Here is a 15,993-nt window from a genome sequence, read left to right as displayed (position 1 = left end):
CCTTGATCAGCAGCCGTCGGCAGCATCGTAGAATTGTACTCTCCAGCGCGACTTGCGTTAATTTTAACCATGCGGTGATTCTCATTCAGCTGTCAGGACCGTTGCCGGTTCGGGCCTGTGGTGGAGGTGCAGCCTTCATTTTCCAGTGTTCTCTTGCTCCCGCGCACAATCTCGCTCTCTCTCTCTCTCTCTCTCTCTCTCTCTGTTTGTCTCTTCTCTGGGTAAAAATCAGAGAACTGACGCTTTCAGAGAGTTTCACGTGAAAGACGTTGTCGAAAGACGTTGTCGAAAGACAACTACAGGCGATCTGTGCATCGATGAAAGTATGACTGCCCCGTATCTCGGGCAGCGTAGTTTTTCTGGTTCCGTGGTGATGCCTGATCTTGCTCACAACCATGCAGTCACTGCGGTGGGTTTTTTTCTTAAAGTGAGCAGACTGACTAGGATAGCACGTGCCCCAATTGAGATCCTTGTGAAAAAAGAAATAAGCAATCTGGAAGGCAAGTTATTTGGATCGATAGCTCTAGAATATCGTTTTATTTTTTATATTTATTCAATAGTATTTTTATTCTTCATTTGTTTCCGGATTTATGATAAATGAATAAGTGTGTAAATCATGCTTAATGTATACTTTCACAAGAGTATTACTAAGAATATGTTTTTCTTTTCTTTGTAAAATATTACGACAAAATGTGGATATAGGATCCATCTTGGCAGTGTACTTGTAGGAGTTTGATGCTAGAGTTGTGTAACTGGAGGCTGACTGTTGGGCAAAATCTAGTAAGTCTATGGTGGCCACATGAAAATTGATGGTCCTCATGCCCACGCCTTGCAGCATTGCACCATTCAGATCTGTGCTCTTCACTGTGGAATTCAATTTTTTCTAGAAATGATGTATTTATTATCAAAATGCAACACATGAAATTGATTTTTGAAGAATCTGTAGAGATGTCTTTGTCGTCCAGCCATCCATCCACCTAGTCTTCAAAGGGAAGGTGGCGTGGGATACGCACGAGGAGACCAATAGTAAGTCACCTTGAAGAGACTGAGCGAGTCAGGCTTCCCGATTCGCGCAGTGGATCTCATTCGAATCTTCTCGTTGTCCTGAATATTCTTCATTCCTTCTGACATTCATCGTCCAGAAGAGATAATTTCGTCCGCATTTCGTCGACAACATGAGCAAGATCGTATTCCTTGTCGTGTTTCAAAATCGCGTGAGAGGATGCGAATCCCGATGTGGGAGTTGCTGGTGGACTGCAGAGCTAGTGCCGAACTCTCGTCTTTGTTAACTCGTATTCTTTTGGCTGCGCATGGTAAGGAAACAAGGGGGTTTTATTCAAATTAATTGATCTGGTGGGAGTCGAAAAGATCGTAGTTGCCTGTCAAGAAGGCATTGTGATATCTTTTAGGCGCTGTTTTTGTTTTTTCACATGTGGTCTTCCAATCTGGGTGGCTGGTCCTGTCGGGCGCAACCGCAGAGTAGTCTGTTGAGAATGCCATGTTGACGGCAGGTTTTGCATGCTGTACCGCACGGTGGAGTAAATAGAAGGCTGGCCAAATAGTACCCACCTCCTACGGTATAGCATGACATATTTTTGGTAGTATTTCCAAAGCCTCGGCCTTAAAAGCCCGGCTTACATTCCCAGTTTCTATTGTGTATCGGCTGCTCACTCTGCCACTCGTCTGTCACTCTCACTGGTCATATCTTTAACCGTGCTGAGATAATCACTTGCAGAGAAGCATTGAAATCATTCACGCAGCCCGCAATTGAGAAAGAGATATTAGTCGTAGGACTTTGAGCGCTTTCTTTCGCGCAAAGTATCGCAGTCTGCTCGTTAACCTCGAGGCCATCAAAACAGTAGATCTGATCACTGCGCGTGTGTCCACAGCTGATTCTGTCGTGCTGATTCTCTGAAGTTCACCCCTTAGAGTGAGTTGCTGTGAAGTGCAGGAGCATAGTCATCAGGCTGTAAGTAGCGAATTGGGTTCAGTAAAGGAAAACCACAGACATCGTTCTCTATCTGTGCGGCATCCTTCAGGCATTGATTCCTACTGCAGTGCTGCTTGGAAGTATTCCTGGCTACAATTACAGTCTGGAGCGCAATTTTGGTTCTCAGTAAAGCGTTCACGACTTAGTAGGGTATTGAAAGCTACCAAGTCCAACAGCAGGTAAAATGTCGTTTCTATGAGTTGATCCTGCACATTTTGACTCAACTTCGTGCTGAGCTCACGTAAGTGCACCGCGAGAGCTAAGGCCAAAACGCATGCACATTGTATTACTGGTAGGAGTAGTCGTGCCTGCCGTTTGTTTCTTACTCGCATTCATTCTTTGCAACTGGCTTTAGAAATCCTCGTGCGTATGAAAGACATTGTGTGGAGATTGGTTAATGAAGGTGCTTGAAGATTTTCGCGTTACTGGTGCATTATTTCTATTACCTTGTTACACGCGTTCAATGTCTCTTCAGCAATAGTTTGCTTTTACAGCTCTGATGTTCTCGACATTGCGGATTTGAAACAGGTCCAGAAGTATGGTGCTTTGGGTTTTTGGATATGGTTCTCTGATTTGGAAGGCGGGTTTTGATTATGACGAACGTGTGGTAGGGTTCATCAAAGGCTACACACGTGTATTCAATCAAGGTAGTTTGGGAACAACAATGTGTTGGAGTATAATCGCCATCAGAGTATCCTCGTGATTCCGTCAAGCGTCCAGTTTATGCACACTTTCCACCTCCTGAATGTTCTGGGAGCCGACTCTATTCAGTAGACTAGGGTCACTGGCTATTCCCTTCTGTCAGAACTATGACACGGACCGTCCAGGAAATCTATTCCGAGCAGCTTCTAATGCCTTTTTGCTGTGGTTTACCAGCCAGTACTGATCACCGAGGAACTCCCGACTACCCAGGACGGACGGTTACACTTGAGCCCGAAGAAGGTGCACATGTGGCGGGCTGTGCGTACCGAGTATCAGGCTATGATGCCGAACAGCTAGTGCTCTCTGTAAGCTCATGATTATTACCTCTAATGAGGAATGTGATTTGGATTGCGCAACTTACAAAGTTGAACACAATAGTCATGAGGTCCTGATGATTCAGTTCTTTTTGCACAGTATTTGGAGCTACGAGAGTTTGAGTACGACTTGCGTACATTTGTTGACTTCTTCACCGTAAGTTCTACATCTGGATTGTCTCGTGTGGCCAAACTTCTGTGATCATCCAGAAGAATTGAGATTTGCGACATTATTCCTCCCTCTTCCTTTTGCATTATATAAAATTTGATGCCCTTGACAATGGTTATTATATAATATTACAGGAAGAGTCGCCAGAAGAGCCGGTAATCACAGGGGTCTTGGTGTACATTGGATCTCCAAACAGATCGAAAAATCGATACTACTTAGGGCCAGCTCCCCTCCAGAACATGGCTAGGTGAGGAGTTTGTTTTTATCTTGTTTATGCTTTTCTATTTGAGCTGTGGCACTGTAGCATTTTTACAAGGCGAGGGTAGTTGCACACATCGGTATTTCTGTATTTAAAAATGGTGATTCGCATTGTTTCTTGTGCATATTCTTACTATGTCTTTTGAAAATGGCAGCCAAATTGCAACTGCCAGAGGTCCTGCAGGCCCAAACTACGAGTATTTGTTCCGCTTAGAAGAAGCACTTTACGGAATTGGTAAAATACTTTCTCATTGTTTCTAAGAACAGATACTCCAAGTTGACTTTCGACAAATAGTTTGAATGTGATGGTCATACATATAAGTGAGGCTCTGCTTTTAGGAAAACCGCTTCTGTTCAGCTCTACTTTGTGTGCGTTGTGACTTTGGAAGTAGTTGGTCTAGAGATCACTTGGAGTATTTTTGGCTTCAAGCTAGATTGTGTCTCCTAAGATTACAAGTCCAGATGTCTATCAGAGTGTAGAGATGGTTTTCTATCGTTCTATACCTTACATCACTTGGTTTTCAAAATGTTGAAGGCGACGATGATTGTGCACAATTGCTGCAGGCTGTGAAGACGAATACATAATTGAGCTTGCCAATGAGGTTCGGAAGCTCTTAGGAGTGTACGAGGATAGGAACATGGGAGATTTTGAGGACGGGAGATTGCAACAGGCCTTTGAAGATGTAAAGCTGCTGCAAGACTACGAGGATGAGAAGCAGTATGAGAACTACAATAGTCGAAAGTTACTAGAGAGCTTTGGACCATCTCTAGCAAAGATATGAAGGAATAGTCTTATAGTATCAACGACTACATTCTGTTGATCTAGACACAAGATATGTCGTCGTCTATTTTACCTTCACTGTTTCTAACCTTTTTTCTAGGGGCAGTACTAAGACTGACACATTATTCAGACTAACATATTTTTCTCATTAACAATTTCCGTTGTGGCCCTATTGGTGCCGCTATGTTCATGAGTTGGCTATCTAATTTCCAACCTATTTTTTAACCAATCTGATAAGTTGGTTCGAAATTGTCTTGTTTATTAACCGGCACCTTTAAACTTGTATGTCAATTATGACAATGACATGCAAACCTTGTTTGACACTATGAATCAGTGCTCCTTGTGAATTCTGGGAATTGCTAGTGGTCGTCTCCATGAACATAGATTCTTTGTAGTTATAAAGGCGTTATTCCAGATAAGACTGGTGAGTGGACGCATTAAAAGCCCCATTACTCTTGAAACTATCAGAGCCGTCTGCTGCAAGCTTTAAGAGTCTGACACGTCGTGTGCCCAACTTCCCTAAAAGGAACTTATTTCAGTTTCTTGAGGAGGGCCAGCAATTGGGGCTGTGTTCAAGTTGTGAACGACGGATAATATGCTTTGGTGGCATTGTAGTTCCATGATTGTCACCAATGAAACTGAGTTTTCTCCAACATTGACAAGTCACTGTCAGGCGACTTAGGTGGAATATCAGCTGTCTTCTAGCGTCTCACTTACGTATGCAGCAGTTGTTCTCCATGGTAACTTGTTTCGAATCGTTGTAGTTACTTTTTCTGGCTATTAAGAGTCTGAAAACACGTGTATCGGCGCATGACATCCACATTTCCAAAGAGAATTTTAGTACATGTCTTCGTGATGGATGTTGAAGACGAAGCATGCGAAGAAAAATTTGCTTGGAGCTTTGGACATCAAGGATGGAGCTGGCAAGTTTCCCATGTGGAATCAAAACGTTAAGAATTACCCTGCTAGACAGACATTTTGAGCAATATTTCTGCATTGCGTCTTCACTCCATGGAGAAATGCTCCTGCAATTAGTTTGTAGCGCAGACTCTCGGCTCAGCTTCCATTGCATTCTGGAAACGTGATATAAACCTGCCGACCTTGTCAGCAGAATGGAAACTTCACCCAACAGGAGGGTTGTTACAAGATACAAGCTTCCCAGAAAAATCTTCTGCGGAAACTGATGCTTTCATTTGTGAGGCCATAGAGTGTTCCGTCGGAAGCAAAGTACTAGGTATCCCGAGCGAAAGTACTAGGTATCTTCCCTCCCAAAGTTATCAATTTCAGTTCATCTAGGCAAAATTGTGACAGCAAACCAAACAATCAAGGAATTGAGGTATGGACCCTCCTAGTCAAAAGATCGAAAAAATTCTTAAAATCTGAGAACACTAAATCCGACGAAGTGAAAACAATTCACGCGTAGCAAGAATAAGGAAAGAACAAGAGTTCTGTGAGAAAAAGCAATCTGAACCGTATCTTTGCGAAAAAAAAGTGCACAAGGCAATCAAAATATCGCGGGCTCTGATAAAATTGAATCAAATGCAATGCAAACGGACAGCATGAGCAAATTTACGACAACAGAAAAAACACTGAACATACAACAGCGGCGCAAGGTCTTCAAGAAAAGTTTATGAATTGTGGCGTGGGATGGCAGGATCGAAGGCAACAATCTGGGATGTGATGAGCAACACGAACAGGATGACAGGCGTAAACAGAGGCAGAGCACGAGGCGAGAAAGGCGAGGGAGGCGATTGAGTAATGACCTGGAGCAAGGGAACAAATTTCTAACGAGCCTGCTTCAGGAAGCCGATACGGTGGCAGTTTCCACGGGCAGAAGATTAGCGAGGATTGCTTTTGCTTACACCCCGCGCTTTCATCCTCCTTTCACTGAGTTGTTATCGATCAACCCTAAAGCTAACGTCAACGTGAAGACAACCGACTTGAACAGCCGCCCACTCGCATACCGCTACCTGCCTCAGATTGTAATGAACTGTACATATGCAGATTCCAGGAATGCGTGCGATTTTGTTGACTCGCAAGCGCTTGTAGGAGATTTCGGGCAACGTCTGCCAAGCGTACGAACTGCCCGAAACTTCCGTTTAACGTAAAACCAAGTCCGTCATTGAAACGCAAAGGATGAGCAGTTTACCATGTCGGAGAGAACCTTCCACCAGTAGCACAGACACTGACCGAGTGCGGAGTACACGTCAAGCGAGCTTTGACGATGCGCTAGTCTCAAGAGAAATTATGTCTGTTAAGAGGTCCTACCGATAATACAATATAGTCCTTTTCAAGAAATGTTGAGGGAAATTAAACTCGCAATGAATTAGTGTGCGCGAATCCTTGCCCCTAGTTACGAATCAAAGTTTTGTAAAAGGGGCTACACATTAACAGACACCATTACTTATCGATTTTTCTGGAATCGAATGTATAAAAATAGATGACAGGGGATTTTTTAAAGTGGTGCAGGATAATTGCAGGAATGCTCCAGGCAAGTGAAACTTTCCATGATACCTCTGTCATTTGATGAGAACATGGTGCATGACTTGTCATATCATGATGGAGCCCTGTCTTTTCCAGCTATGTCAATAAACACTCAGCGATGCTGCGTCTCACTGAGTCTGGAAACAGAGAGATTACAGCAATTCACCAGATGATGGTATAGCTGAAGTCCACTCATCTAATTGCACGAAGTTGACAGTTGAAAGAGAGGTCATGGATCATGGCACAGCTTGAAATCTAATGACAGATTCGTTTTGTTCACGCCAAGCACTGCATTCAATTAGTGGTTCACAGAGACGAGTGAACAATTTGTGGACGATATCTACGTTGCAACTGCAACATCGTCACTAAGCGATGATCACACATGGTCAGGCAAGGTTGGATTGCTTTGTTCAGATACATGATTGTTAGAAAACGGAAGGGTAAAATTGTCTTTTCGGGAAGCAAACGATGAGAACACGGTTTCGGGAAGCAAACGATGTGCTGCGATTCTTGTAATGCATGCGTTACCATCTGACCGATCACTATCCGAATAGTAAGTCAAATGCTAGTGTCAAATTGTGACATACTCAGATAGCCCATACTTGAAGGGTCACTCCGAGGTTTCCCATGCACATGCTTCATAATCGACAGAAGCGTTCAGATGTAATTTGCAAGACAAGGTACCCAGCGATGAGTAAAGTTCGAGCAGTAATTGGTTCATAACGGCTGTAGAAGATATTCACTGACATTACTTTGTGGCACTAAAACACAGTTTGCGGTGAAAGATTTTTGCAAGTGATGATGTTAACAATCTGATCGTAAAGCTCCATGCACGTAGAGTAAGCAATTTCTTAAATAGTATGCGGAGATAAAATTGCTACAATCCGAAATGAATAGAATGAAAATAATGTTATTCACCAGAAACGTCCAAATTTACGAAAAGCCAAATAACAAATCAGTTGACTAAGCTTTCCACCGAGGACTCGAAATCTACTCGCTATGCCTCCATCAAGGTTATAAAAGTCTGTACACGGTATTTCTGTTCTGAAAGAACCGAGCACAAATGACACGCCTTGTGAAGCAAGCAAAAAATTTGGTCTAACATGGCTTCATAGGTCCTGTGCCGTACAAAACAATTTCTATGGCACCGACCTTTGCCGAAACCTGAATTACATTACAAAATTATTCTCCATAGCTTGGGTGTAACTTCCCATTCGAGATGCCAGACATTCAGCATGCTTACCAAAGCATGCGGCTCGCGAAGAACGTAATAACCATCCCCATTACGGGTGCTACAATAGAAGGCACAATCGATAAGTTACCAGCACTGTCAGGTGCAGGTGACGGAGAGGCAGCCTGTGCATTGGCCATTGCTACCAAACTAGACGCAACTGCGAAGATGACTACAACGGACCTCAAAACGCTTGTGGAAGCCATCGTTTGAACTGGTGATAAGAAACTGCTTAACTGCAAACAAACATCACAGATCAGCCACAATATCTCACTTCACTGCAGGACTGAGGAGACAAAGCACTATCAACTTTGGAACCAACGGCAAACCAAACATGCTTAAAAGCCCCCCGATTCCGATATTCAGGATCTGCAGGGCCAGTTCAAATTTCTAAAACCATACTAAAGAGACGTAACGAAATGTAATGGCATGTGATCACACGATGTACAGATACACCGACCTAATGCTCAGTTTCAACGGATCACACAAAATCCCTTTCAAGAAGAAAGGCCCAATCAAGGAGAACGAATGAGTAAAATATACTTCTCAGGTGTCTGATCCGTGATGTATCTAGAAGATAATCTGCAAAACGAAAGAGAATACGGGGAGGCATTCGTTGCGAAGCTTGTTAACTTACCAAAAACTTACAATCCACAGCCCATGGCCTAAACTAGGCCTAACAATCGACAGACTCTTGTCACACCTTCTGTTGGAAAGAAAGTGAACCATACAACGGGAGAGAAAGAAATTTACAAACAAATAGATAAGCAGATGACAACCTAAACCTCAGTTTGCAGATGCAGATCTTAATCCTCAGCGCTTCTCAACTTCGAGCAACTTGAAAGAAAAACGAAACCTTCCCCATACACACACACACTCACTCAAGTTCCCATTCCTCCGCAGCACGCAAGACAAACAGACACAACAACCAAAAATATTAGGGGAAAAGGATGGAACTATTTAGAAATCGAGGCTCACAGTACATACCAGAATTGAGAGAGGGAAATCTCCAGTACCTTGAGATACGGGCAAGATGTAGGCAACGCAGACGCAAGAGCAAGACGGTGCGAGAGATGAGCGAGAAGGCAAAGGAGCTCGAGGTTACTGCAATGGTTCTGTTCGCCAACCAACCTCCTAACTGGCATATAAAGAACCAGCAGGCCCTCCCGCGCCTTCCGAGCGCTGGCCTGTTCACACCTTGCGGCCAACGCGTAGCCGAGTCGGAGCGAGAAAAAAAAAAAAAAATAGACAAAACAAAACAAAATCAAAATCAAAATATCTATAAATTAAACAATACGTGGAATTTGCTGTTATTCAGTGTGAGCCGCCGCGGCCATTCTTGGTTAGTTCCGAGACCGAGTGAGAGGGTTGGAGACTTAGAGCAAACGTTGTTCCGTGGATCTCTTGACTTGACCTGCTTCCAAGTGGAGGGGCCTCTCAGTTGTGTGAAGACGATGGCGGGTGCGGATCTGCTCGGTGGTTCGACTGTTCTTCCGTCGCCCTCAAGAAGCGGGCAGTCTCTCCTCTCACTGCACAACGGCCCTACCTGCCCCACTTTCGACACCCGCCCGCGCTTGCGAACGAATGTTTCGCCGTTTCCCGCGTTTTTCTCTCCCACGGATTTGAAATATCATTGCAGGGGTCGTGTCCGTTCCTCAAGCTCAGAGTGCGCCTGCTCCTCACCGGGGAACGTCATGTAGCCCCTGGGGAACCTTGAATGGAATCTTTGCAAGGCGTGGCGGTTTCACAAGGTCATGTTGCAGTCGAATTTTAACGTACTTTAAATTAAACCCTTCAGAGCCATTAGTTATTTTTTACTTGTGAATCTTTTTGTTCATTATGGTGTATTAGAGTTAATTCTCGAGGTGATTGAAGTGCTTGTTCTGCAGAAAATGACTATTGACCTTTAAAAGCAGGACTGGTCACTCTTTTAGGTGGGGAAGGGGGATAAACGGGAGAGATTTGTTGACTCATGTGGATCCGAAGAAGCGTCGGGATTTCGAGATCCGAGCAGAGTATTCAAATGCAGAAGCAGACATGCCGTGAATTGAACGAAAGGCTGTTCGTATATTTTTTTTCAAAAAATGCGTTTCCTTCTCTAACGGCAAGGATTCCAAGGCCAGGGCTCTTCGAGCGACACCGCAATCCAAGCCAGAGTTGGTGTTTTTTTTTTTTTTTTTTTTTTTTTTTTAGTATTCAAAATATACTTTCTACAGCATCTGTTTTTTTTACTAGGCCCCTAGGCAAGAGAAAAGCTCGAATATTTCATCTAATGATTAAAGTGGCGGTAAGGCTTCAGGCGACCTCTAGTGGAGGAATATTCTGAATGGGTCTGATTCCAGAGCGAGCAGTAGAACTTATTTGAGGTGTGTGTGATCTTTCAGTCACGGCCACTCTCTTTTTTGCGCATTAGTGTTGTCGAGTGAACCTTTGTTGTTGGAGAGATGGATTCCATCACAGTCTGGCTGGTAATCATTGAACCTTTGTGAGTATCCTTGGCCGGAGGCAGCGTTCCGAACACTGTGACCCAGAAAGAGCTCGTCACACCGAAGCCGTAGTGGTGCATCCCATTCTTAAAGTGGTGATTTAAATGCTCTTTCTGCAAAATTAAACAGAATGCACGCTGGAGGGACAAGTCCGGCGACTCGAAACCGCGCAGCCACGAACCATGGGCATTCCATGGAGCCTCAATTGATAACATCGTTTTGTTTTGTTTTAATTTATCGGAATCATGGGGGCAATGAGGTGCGTCAATTACTGTGAACGTGTTGAAGTAATTCAAAGCTGTAAGGAACAGAAAGTGTAAGAATTTGCACCATCTTACCTTCATCTTGTACAGGAAACTTGAGTACACTGCCGCAAAGTGAAGGTAATAATGTGTGTGGTCGTAACAAACGTACCCAAACATTATCCCTCCATAGATAGAGGAATTCCACGTCGGCTTGAGGTCGAAGCCCACTATCTTCCAAAGCTGTGCACACACGATCTAACGAAATCGTCAACATACTAACAACACGATTTCCTGGATCATGTGTGAAAAGCAAATGCGGATGGCAATGAAGTTTTTTGTGTGTGTTTGTCGACATGGTCACTCTGAAAGCAACCAGAACGAGACCCACCAGCGGGCTCCCAAGGGATGTGTAACCTCTTCAGAAAGTGTTTTGGCTGATTTTCCACGAATTTAAAAGCATGTATGCAAGTGATCAATTCACAAATTAACGTGTAGTACTTACAATTGAGGAAATAGCTGCAGTAAACAGAGTAGGAAACACAAGCCGGTCAGGGTCCATAGGATATGATGAATCCATAGATAACGTAATGAAACCTTTTGGTCCTATTACAGATACCATTCTAGCTACAAAGCTTCAGCTGTTGGTTCAAAAGCCCAGCCATTTTGTAGGATTTTTAGGGGGTCATAATCAAAGCTTCAAAGCAATCGGACACTGATGTGTCGTACCCCCACTCTTCCACAGAAACCTCGCTCAGCACCACGAGGAAGAATTTCCTGCAAGAGCTTCACGTTTCACGTCTTGAATCCCTCCAGTCTGGCCCATATGACAGTGAAAACAATGGGCAGCAATTTTCATACGAAGGTTGCGACATTAACCCGGCTGGAATTATCTGCGTTTGTTGATGAACTTAAAAAAAAAATGATCTTTAAAAATTGTTGGAATTGTTGGAATTATCTTTAAAAAGAATTATCTTTAAAAAAATTTATCAAAAATTCCAACATGCTTCTGGTTCGCCTGAGGCTTCCTGAGCATCTCACTGACCGCTGGGACTAGCCATGACGGCACGAAGTGCATTTAATTCGTGACGTCTTTGGCGTTAACTAGGGGAGAAGTTCTGTGCGTTGGATGAATGTATGTTCTGGACGAATTTTCTATGGATGAATGTCGATGGTATATTTAAAACTACTTTGCTTGACAGTACTGCTCTATGTCAAGATATACTATTTAGAATAAGTGTTGTATTTTTAATATTAATTTTATGTATTTAAATAAAATTCCGTGAAATTTTCATTCAGTTGTGCTATTTTCAAATACCACCAATATTAATGAGTAGTTCATGAAATTATTTGTTCCCAACATAAAGTCTATGAATAGTATAAGGATTAATATTCCATTTTAAATGCATCGTTGTCTACTATTGAATCTCAATTTTTAGAATAAATAAGACGTATGTTAAATTATTTTTAAATTAAGTATACTAGATAATATTAAAGTATAAAAATCTTTAAAAAAAATAAACTTAGATTTTTTCATCTCTTAGAAACTAACACTTTTTGAATTATTTTTATATTTATAACATAATATCCTCTTTGTCATGTTTTTATATTTTCTGATTTCCTTAAGAAATTAGAAAAAATATATTTAAAAAATATATCTTGACTTTAATTTAAATATGCATTTTTATTTTTGTGTTCCTTAAAAACTTGTTAATTTATAAGTACGTTTTCCAATGTAGATACTACCAATTTATTTAATCTAAATAATACATGTAAATTCAATTTATTTTTTCTTCTAATTTAATCGATATCATAGATTGATGTACAATCTTTATATTTTTATATTATATTTAGTATAATAAAAAATAAGTCATACTACAAAAAAGATACAATCTTCATTATCTGATTACAACTTTGGCAAGGGATTCATTGTTTTTTGAACTTCTTCGGAACGAAATTCTATTGATAATTATACAAAAAATAATATATGATCAAAAGTAATAGACTTATTTTTGAAATTCTTTCTACTTGTAAAAATAAGTATACAAAATTTATTATTTAATGCTAAGCATATATATATATATATATATATATATATAACAAATAGATTCATACAATCTAAGTCTAATTCTTTCATTTGTGATTTTTTTTAATAGATGTAATACTATTGCATAACATTTGAAGCATTAAAACTTATTTTTACATGTTATTTTTTGTTTTAAGTAGACTTACATACAACATTTAATATAACATATTTTGCCATGTGACAATCCACTTAGCATTAGCAATACACTTGAAGTTGCTAAAAGAATAAGATACAGATATGTGAAGGAGCAAAAACTTAATATCTGGATTTAGAACTAATCCAATAAGACAATGAAATTGGACAATAGCATATGGTTGGGGATTAAGCTTAGACTCAATCTATTGAAATATTATGGCAGAAGATTAAAAGGGGGAATTTAATTTCTTCCCTTAACCTTGGGTGGTGGCAAAACTATCTTTTCTCCACATTCTCAAGTGCTACCCAAGGTTATTGATAGATAGATTTCTATACTCAAGATCCTTTGAAACTGAATTGCACAATTTGTATAGTCAAACCAATTTTGATGTTTGGTTGAACATGTTTTTTTTAACTATTATTTTTTACTCTATGTGTGCATACACACATTTCTTTAGTTTGAAAAGATAGGGTCTTTTTGTACCCATTTCTTTAGTTTGAAAAGGTAGGGTCTTTTTGTACACATTTCTCACAATTCTGAATACACACTAAAATACACAAATAGACAGACAGAAAATACTCATTTACTTTTCCAACCCAAAGAAGACGACAACAGCAAACGGAGTTGTAGGACTACCGCAGCTCACAACGATGACTTGTGCCCAGACTTAACCGATCGATGAAGAAGGGACATCAACGAAAGAGAACGAAAAACAGACACAGACACAAACAGGTCTCGAGGATCACTTTCGTCGGGGAAGAAGATAACAAATGAAAGCGCAGTTCCGCTGTGCAGATTCCTACACATAGGCTCTCCCCTGTGCGAGAATTTGTACGAGAATCCAGCTATTCACATTACCCTCACCCGCCAGAAAGAGAAGAAGGGTTGAATCCCGACGGCAATGGCTGCCACCCTCACACCGTGAAACCACCACGATCCGCACCGATTCCGCAAGGCACCGAGAGAGAATTCTAACACGACTATAATTCAAATGCATCATCAAGCTGTCAGCGGTTCACACACATCATTCGTGGCCCGGAACTCCCACGTCCTGATGCGCTGCACTGCGCTGCAGCATCACCCCCGTCGCTCTCGATTGATCGCGTGCCGAGACCAAACTCCAGTTTGTCCATCTCCCTGCCTCCATTAGACGCATTAAAATTGTGCGCGTTTTCATGTATAAATTTAATGGATGAATGCATTCATTCGTCGAATACTATGATGTTGGCCTGTGTTATGTTTAATGGATGAATGTATCGAGTTATCATCCTTCAAGCTTATTTTATTCGATTTGTTAAACTGTGTGGACGTGCATTGTGAATTTGTATAGTCAATTAATCGTATGATGGAATTGGACAAATGGTCAATGTAAAAATCCATTAAAATATAATAAATATGAATTTTGGCATTGTTGGCTCAAGTGACAATTGGGTTCTCATTCTTGTTTGGCTCAATTTCTTGTCAAATAGATATCTCCTTGACACCAAAATGTTGCCATGCGGACACTTTCAACCAAGATGTCCATTGACTATTTGCCTCTAATGTAAAGACTAAGTGGTTTATTTTTTATTTTTTACTTTTTTACTTTTTTTCTCCACCAATCATATTGCTCAAATTCTTTGTTTGCTTAAAAATTGCCTATAGTATGAAGTGGTTCTTTCTTGAGTTGAATCTTAATGCATTGAGTTTATTTCTCAATTTATCAAATACTAATGTCCTATAATCAAAATATACATTAAAACTAATATTATATGGAAGATAAAATTGTCTTGGTGATCTAAAATCAAAAAAATGTCTTTCAAATCATCTTTAAAAAAAATATATACTAATAATATATCTATTTACTAATAATGCATTGAATTATCCAATTTGTATATAAAACATAAGAACATTATCTTATATGCCCAAAATGACAATCTCTTTCTTAAAAGTACAAGTTTAATCAAATAAAATTTTATTCATATGGTCATTTAGATATTATTGTAAAACGTTATGATGTAACTCACAGTTTAACTGTTTAATAAACCTATTCTAACTTGTTTATTGATTTGCATAAAAGTAGATCCGCTATTATACTTTATCCTTGCATTTTGTTAGTATACACTGCTTGTATTCAGTTTTAATATGGATAAGAATGAATTTTAAGCAAAATATATACCAATGTAAGTATCTAGCCCCAACATCTAATCTGTTCACATCTACATGTATGCATAGCCATATACAAAAAAATAAAAAAATAAATTATAAGGTAGTACCAATACAGGTAGCTTGTTCAAAGTCGTATTTAGAAAGAATAAGAAACAAACAGTATTTTGAAATTTAGTGCATCAAAGGAAGGAGGAATGAAGGCATGATATTTTTACTTAAGTATAAGAGAATGATAAAAAGAAGAAGATGTGTTTATGTACTTAGAATTAGATGCATAACACATTACATTTATATATCATGAGTTTATTTAGTATGTTGTGAATGATTTATTAATTTTTTTTAATATTTAAACGTTATTGCTGTTCACATGAAATACATGTCAAATACTTAAATATAATTTATAAATCCATTAATTCCAAATAAGCGTTCTTATACTGAGCTAATTAAATGTAAAAAATTACATTAGTTTTGCAATTTTATACATATAATATAGGTTTAAATTGACTTGTAATATGGTATTGGATTTTGAATAGCTTAAATATTTGTTAATTAAATGTGCATGACTACTTAAGGAATGCAAGACCATACATCAAATATATCATGAATTATTGTTCTCAAAAATGATATGCAGATGCTATGAATTTATATGGATAGTCAATAACATTGTTATATGAATGTGTGTGTGACATATATATATATATATATATATATCTATACACACATTCACACAACAATGGTAATTTATATGGATAGTCAATAACATTGTTGTGTGAATGTGTGTGCAACAATTTTTCTCTTGCAGTAAAAGACTACATATATAGTATAAAATCTCATGTGTATTTGTATTTTTGTGATATGTATTTAATAAATTAAGTACAAAAGTATATTTTAAATTCTTAGTTATTATGATTAGGAATTACAAAGCTCATAGATTGATGTTTCATAGCTGAAATGCTATACAACAAT

The 15,993-nt window shown here is 39.7% G+C and overlaps 2 protein-coding genes across 2 annotated transcripts; one reads left to right on the top strand and one right to left on the bottom strand.

Moving 5' to 3' along the window:
• The first annotated feature begins 1,235 nt into the window (after positions 1-1,235).
• Positions 1,236-4,485, top strand: LOC112281175 (gamma-glutamylcyclotransferase 2-3). The gene is made up of 7 exons (XM_024517416.3): positions 1,236-2,169; positions 2,519-2,637; positions 2,867-2,997; positions 3,107-3,163; positions 3,310-3,422; positions 3,589-3,668; positions 3,998-4,485. The coding sequence occupies exons 2-7, from the start codon at positions 2,529-2,531 to the stop codon at positions 4,213-4,215; spliced, it is 708 nt and encodes a 235-aa protein (XP_024373184.1). The 5' UTR covers positions 1,236-2,169; positions 2,519-2,528; the 3' UTR covers positions 4,216-4,485.
• Positions 4,486-7,588: 3,103 nt separating this feature from the next.
• LOC112280975 (uncharacterized) lies at positions 7,589-11,483 on the bottom strand. The gene is made up of 7 exons (XM_024516985.2): positions 11,419-11,483; positions 11,049-11,176; positions 10,830-10,900; positions 10,411-10,528; positions 9,344-9,540; positions 8,946-9,116; positions 7,589-8,165 (listed from the first exon to the last, which is right to left on the bottom strand). Exons 1-7 carry the CDS (start codon positions 11,481-11,483, stop codon positions 7,938-7,940), a joined length of 978 nt encoding a protein of 325 aa, XP_024372753.2. The 3' UTR covers positions 7,589-7,937.
• Between the last annotated feature and the right edge of the window lie 4,510 nt (positions 11,484-15,993).

Source organism: Physcomitrium patens, chromosome 4, assembly GCF_059467195.1.
Source record: "Physcomitrium patens ecotype Gransden chromosome 4, ASM5946719v1, whole genome shotgun sequence".
Taxonomy (NCBI): Eukaryota; Viridiplantae; Streptophyta; class Bryopsida; order Funariales; family Funariaceae; genus Physcomitrium; species Physcomitrium patens.
The sequence above is the reverse complement of the archived record's forward strand: the minus strand, read 5'-3'. Positions and strand labels throughout refer to the sequence as shown.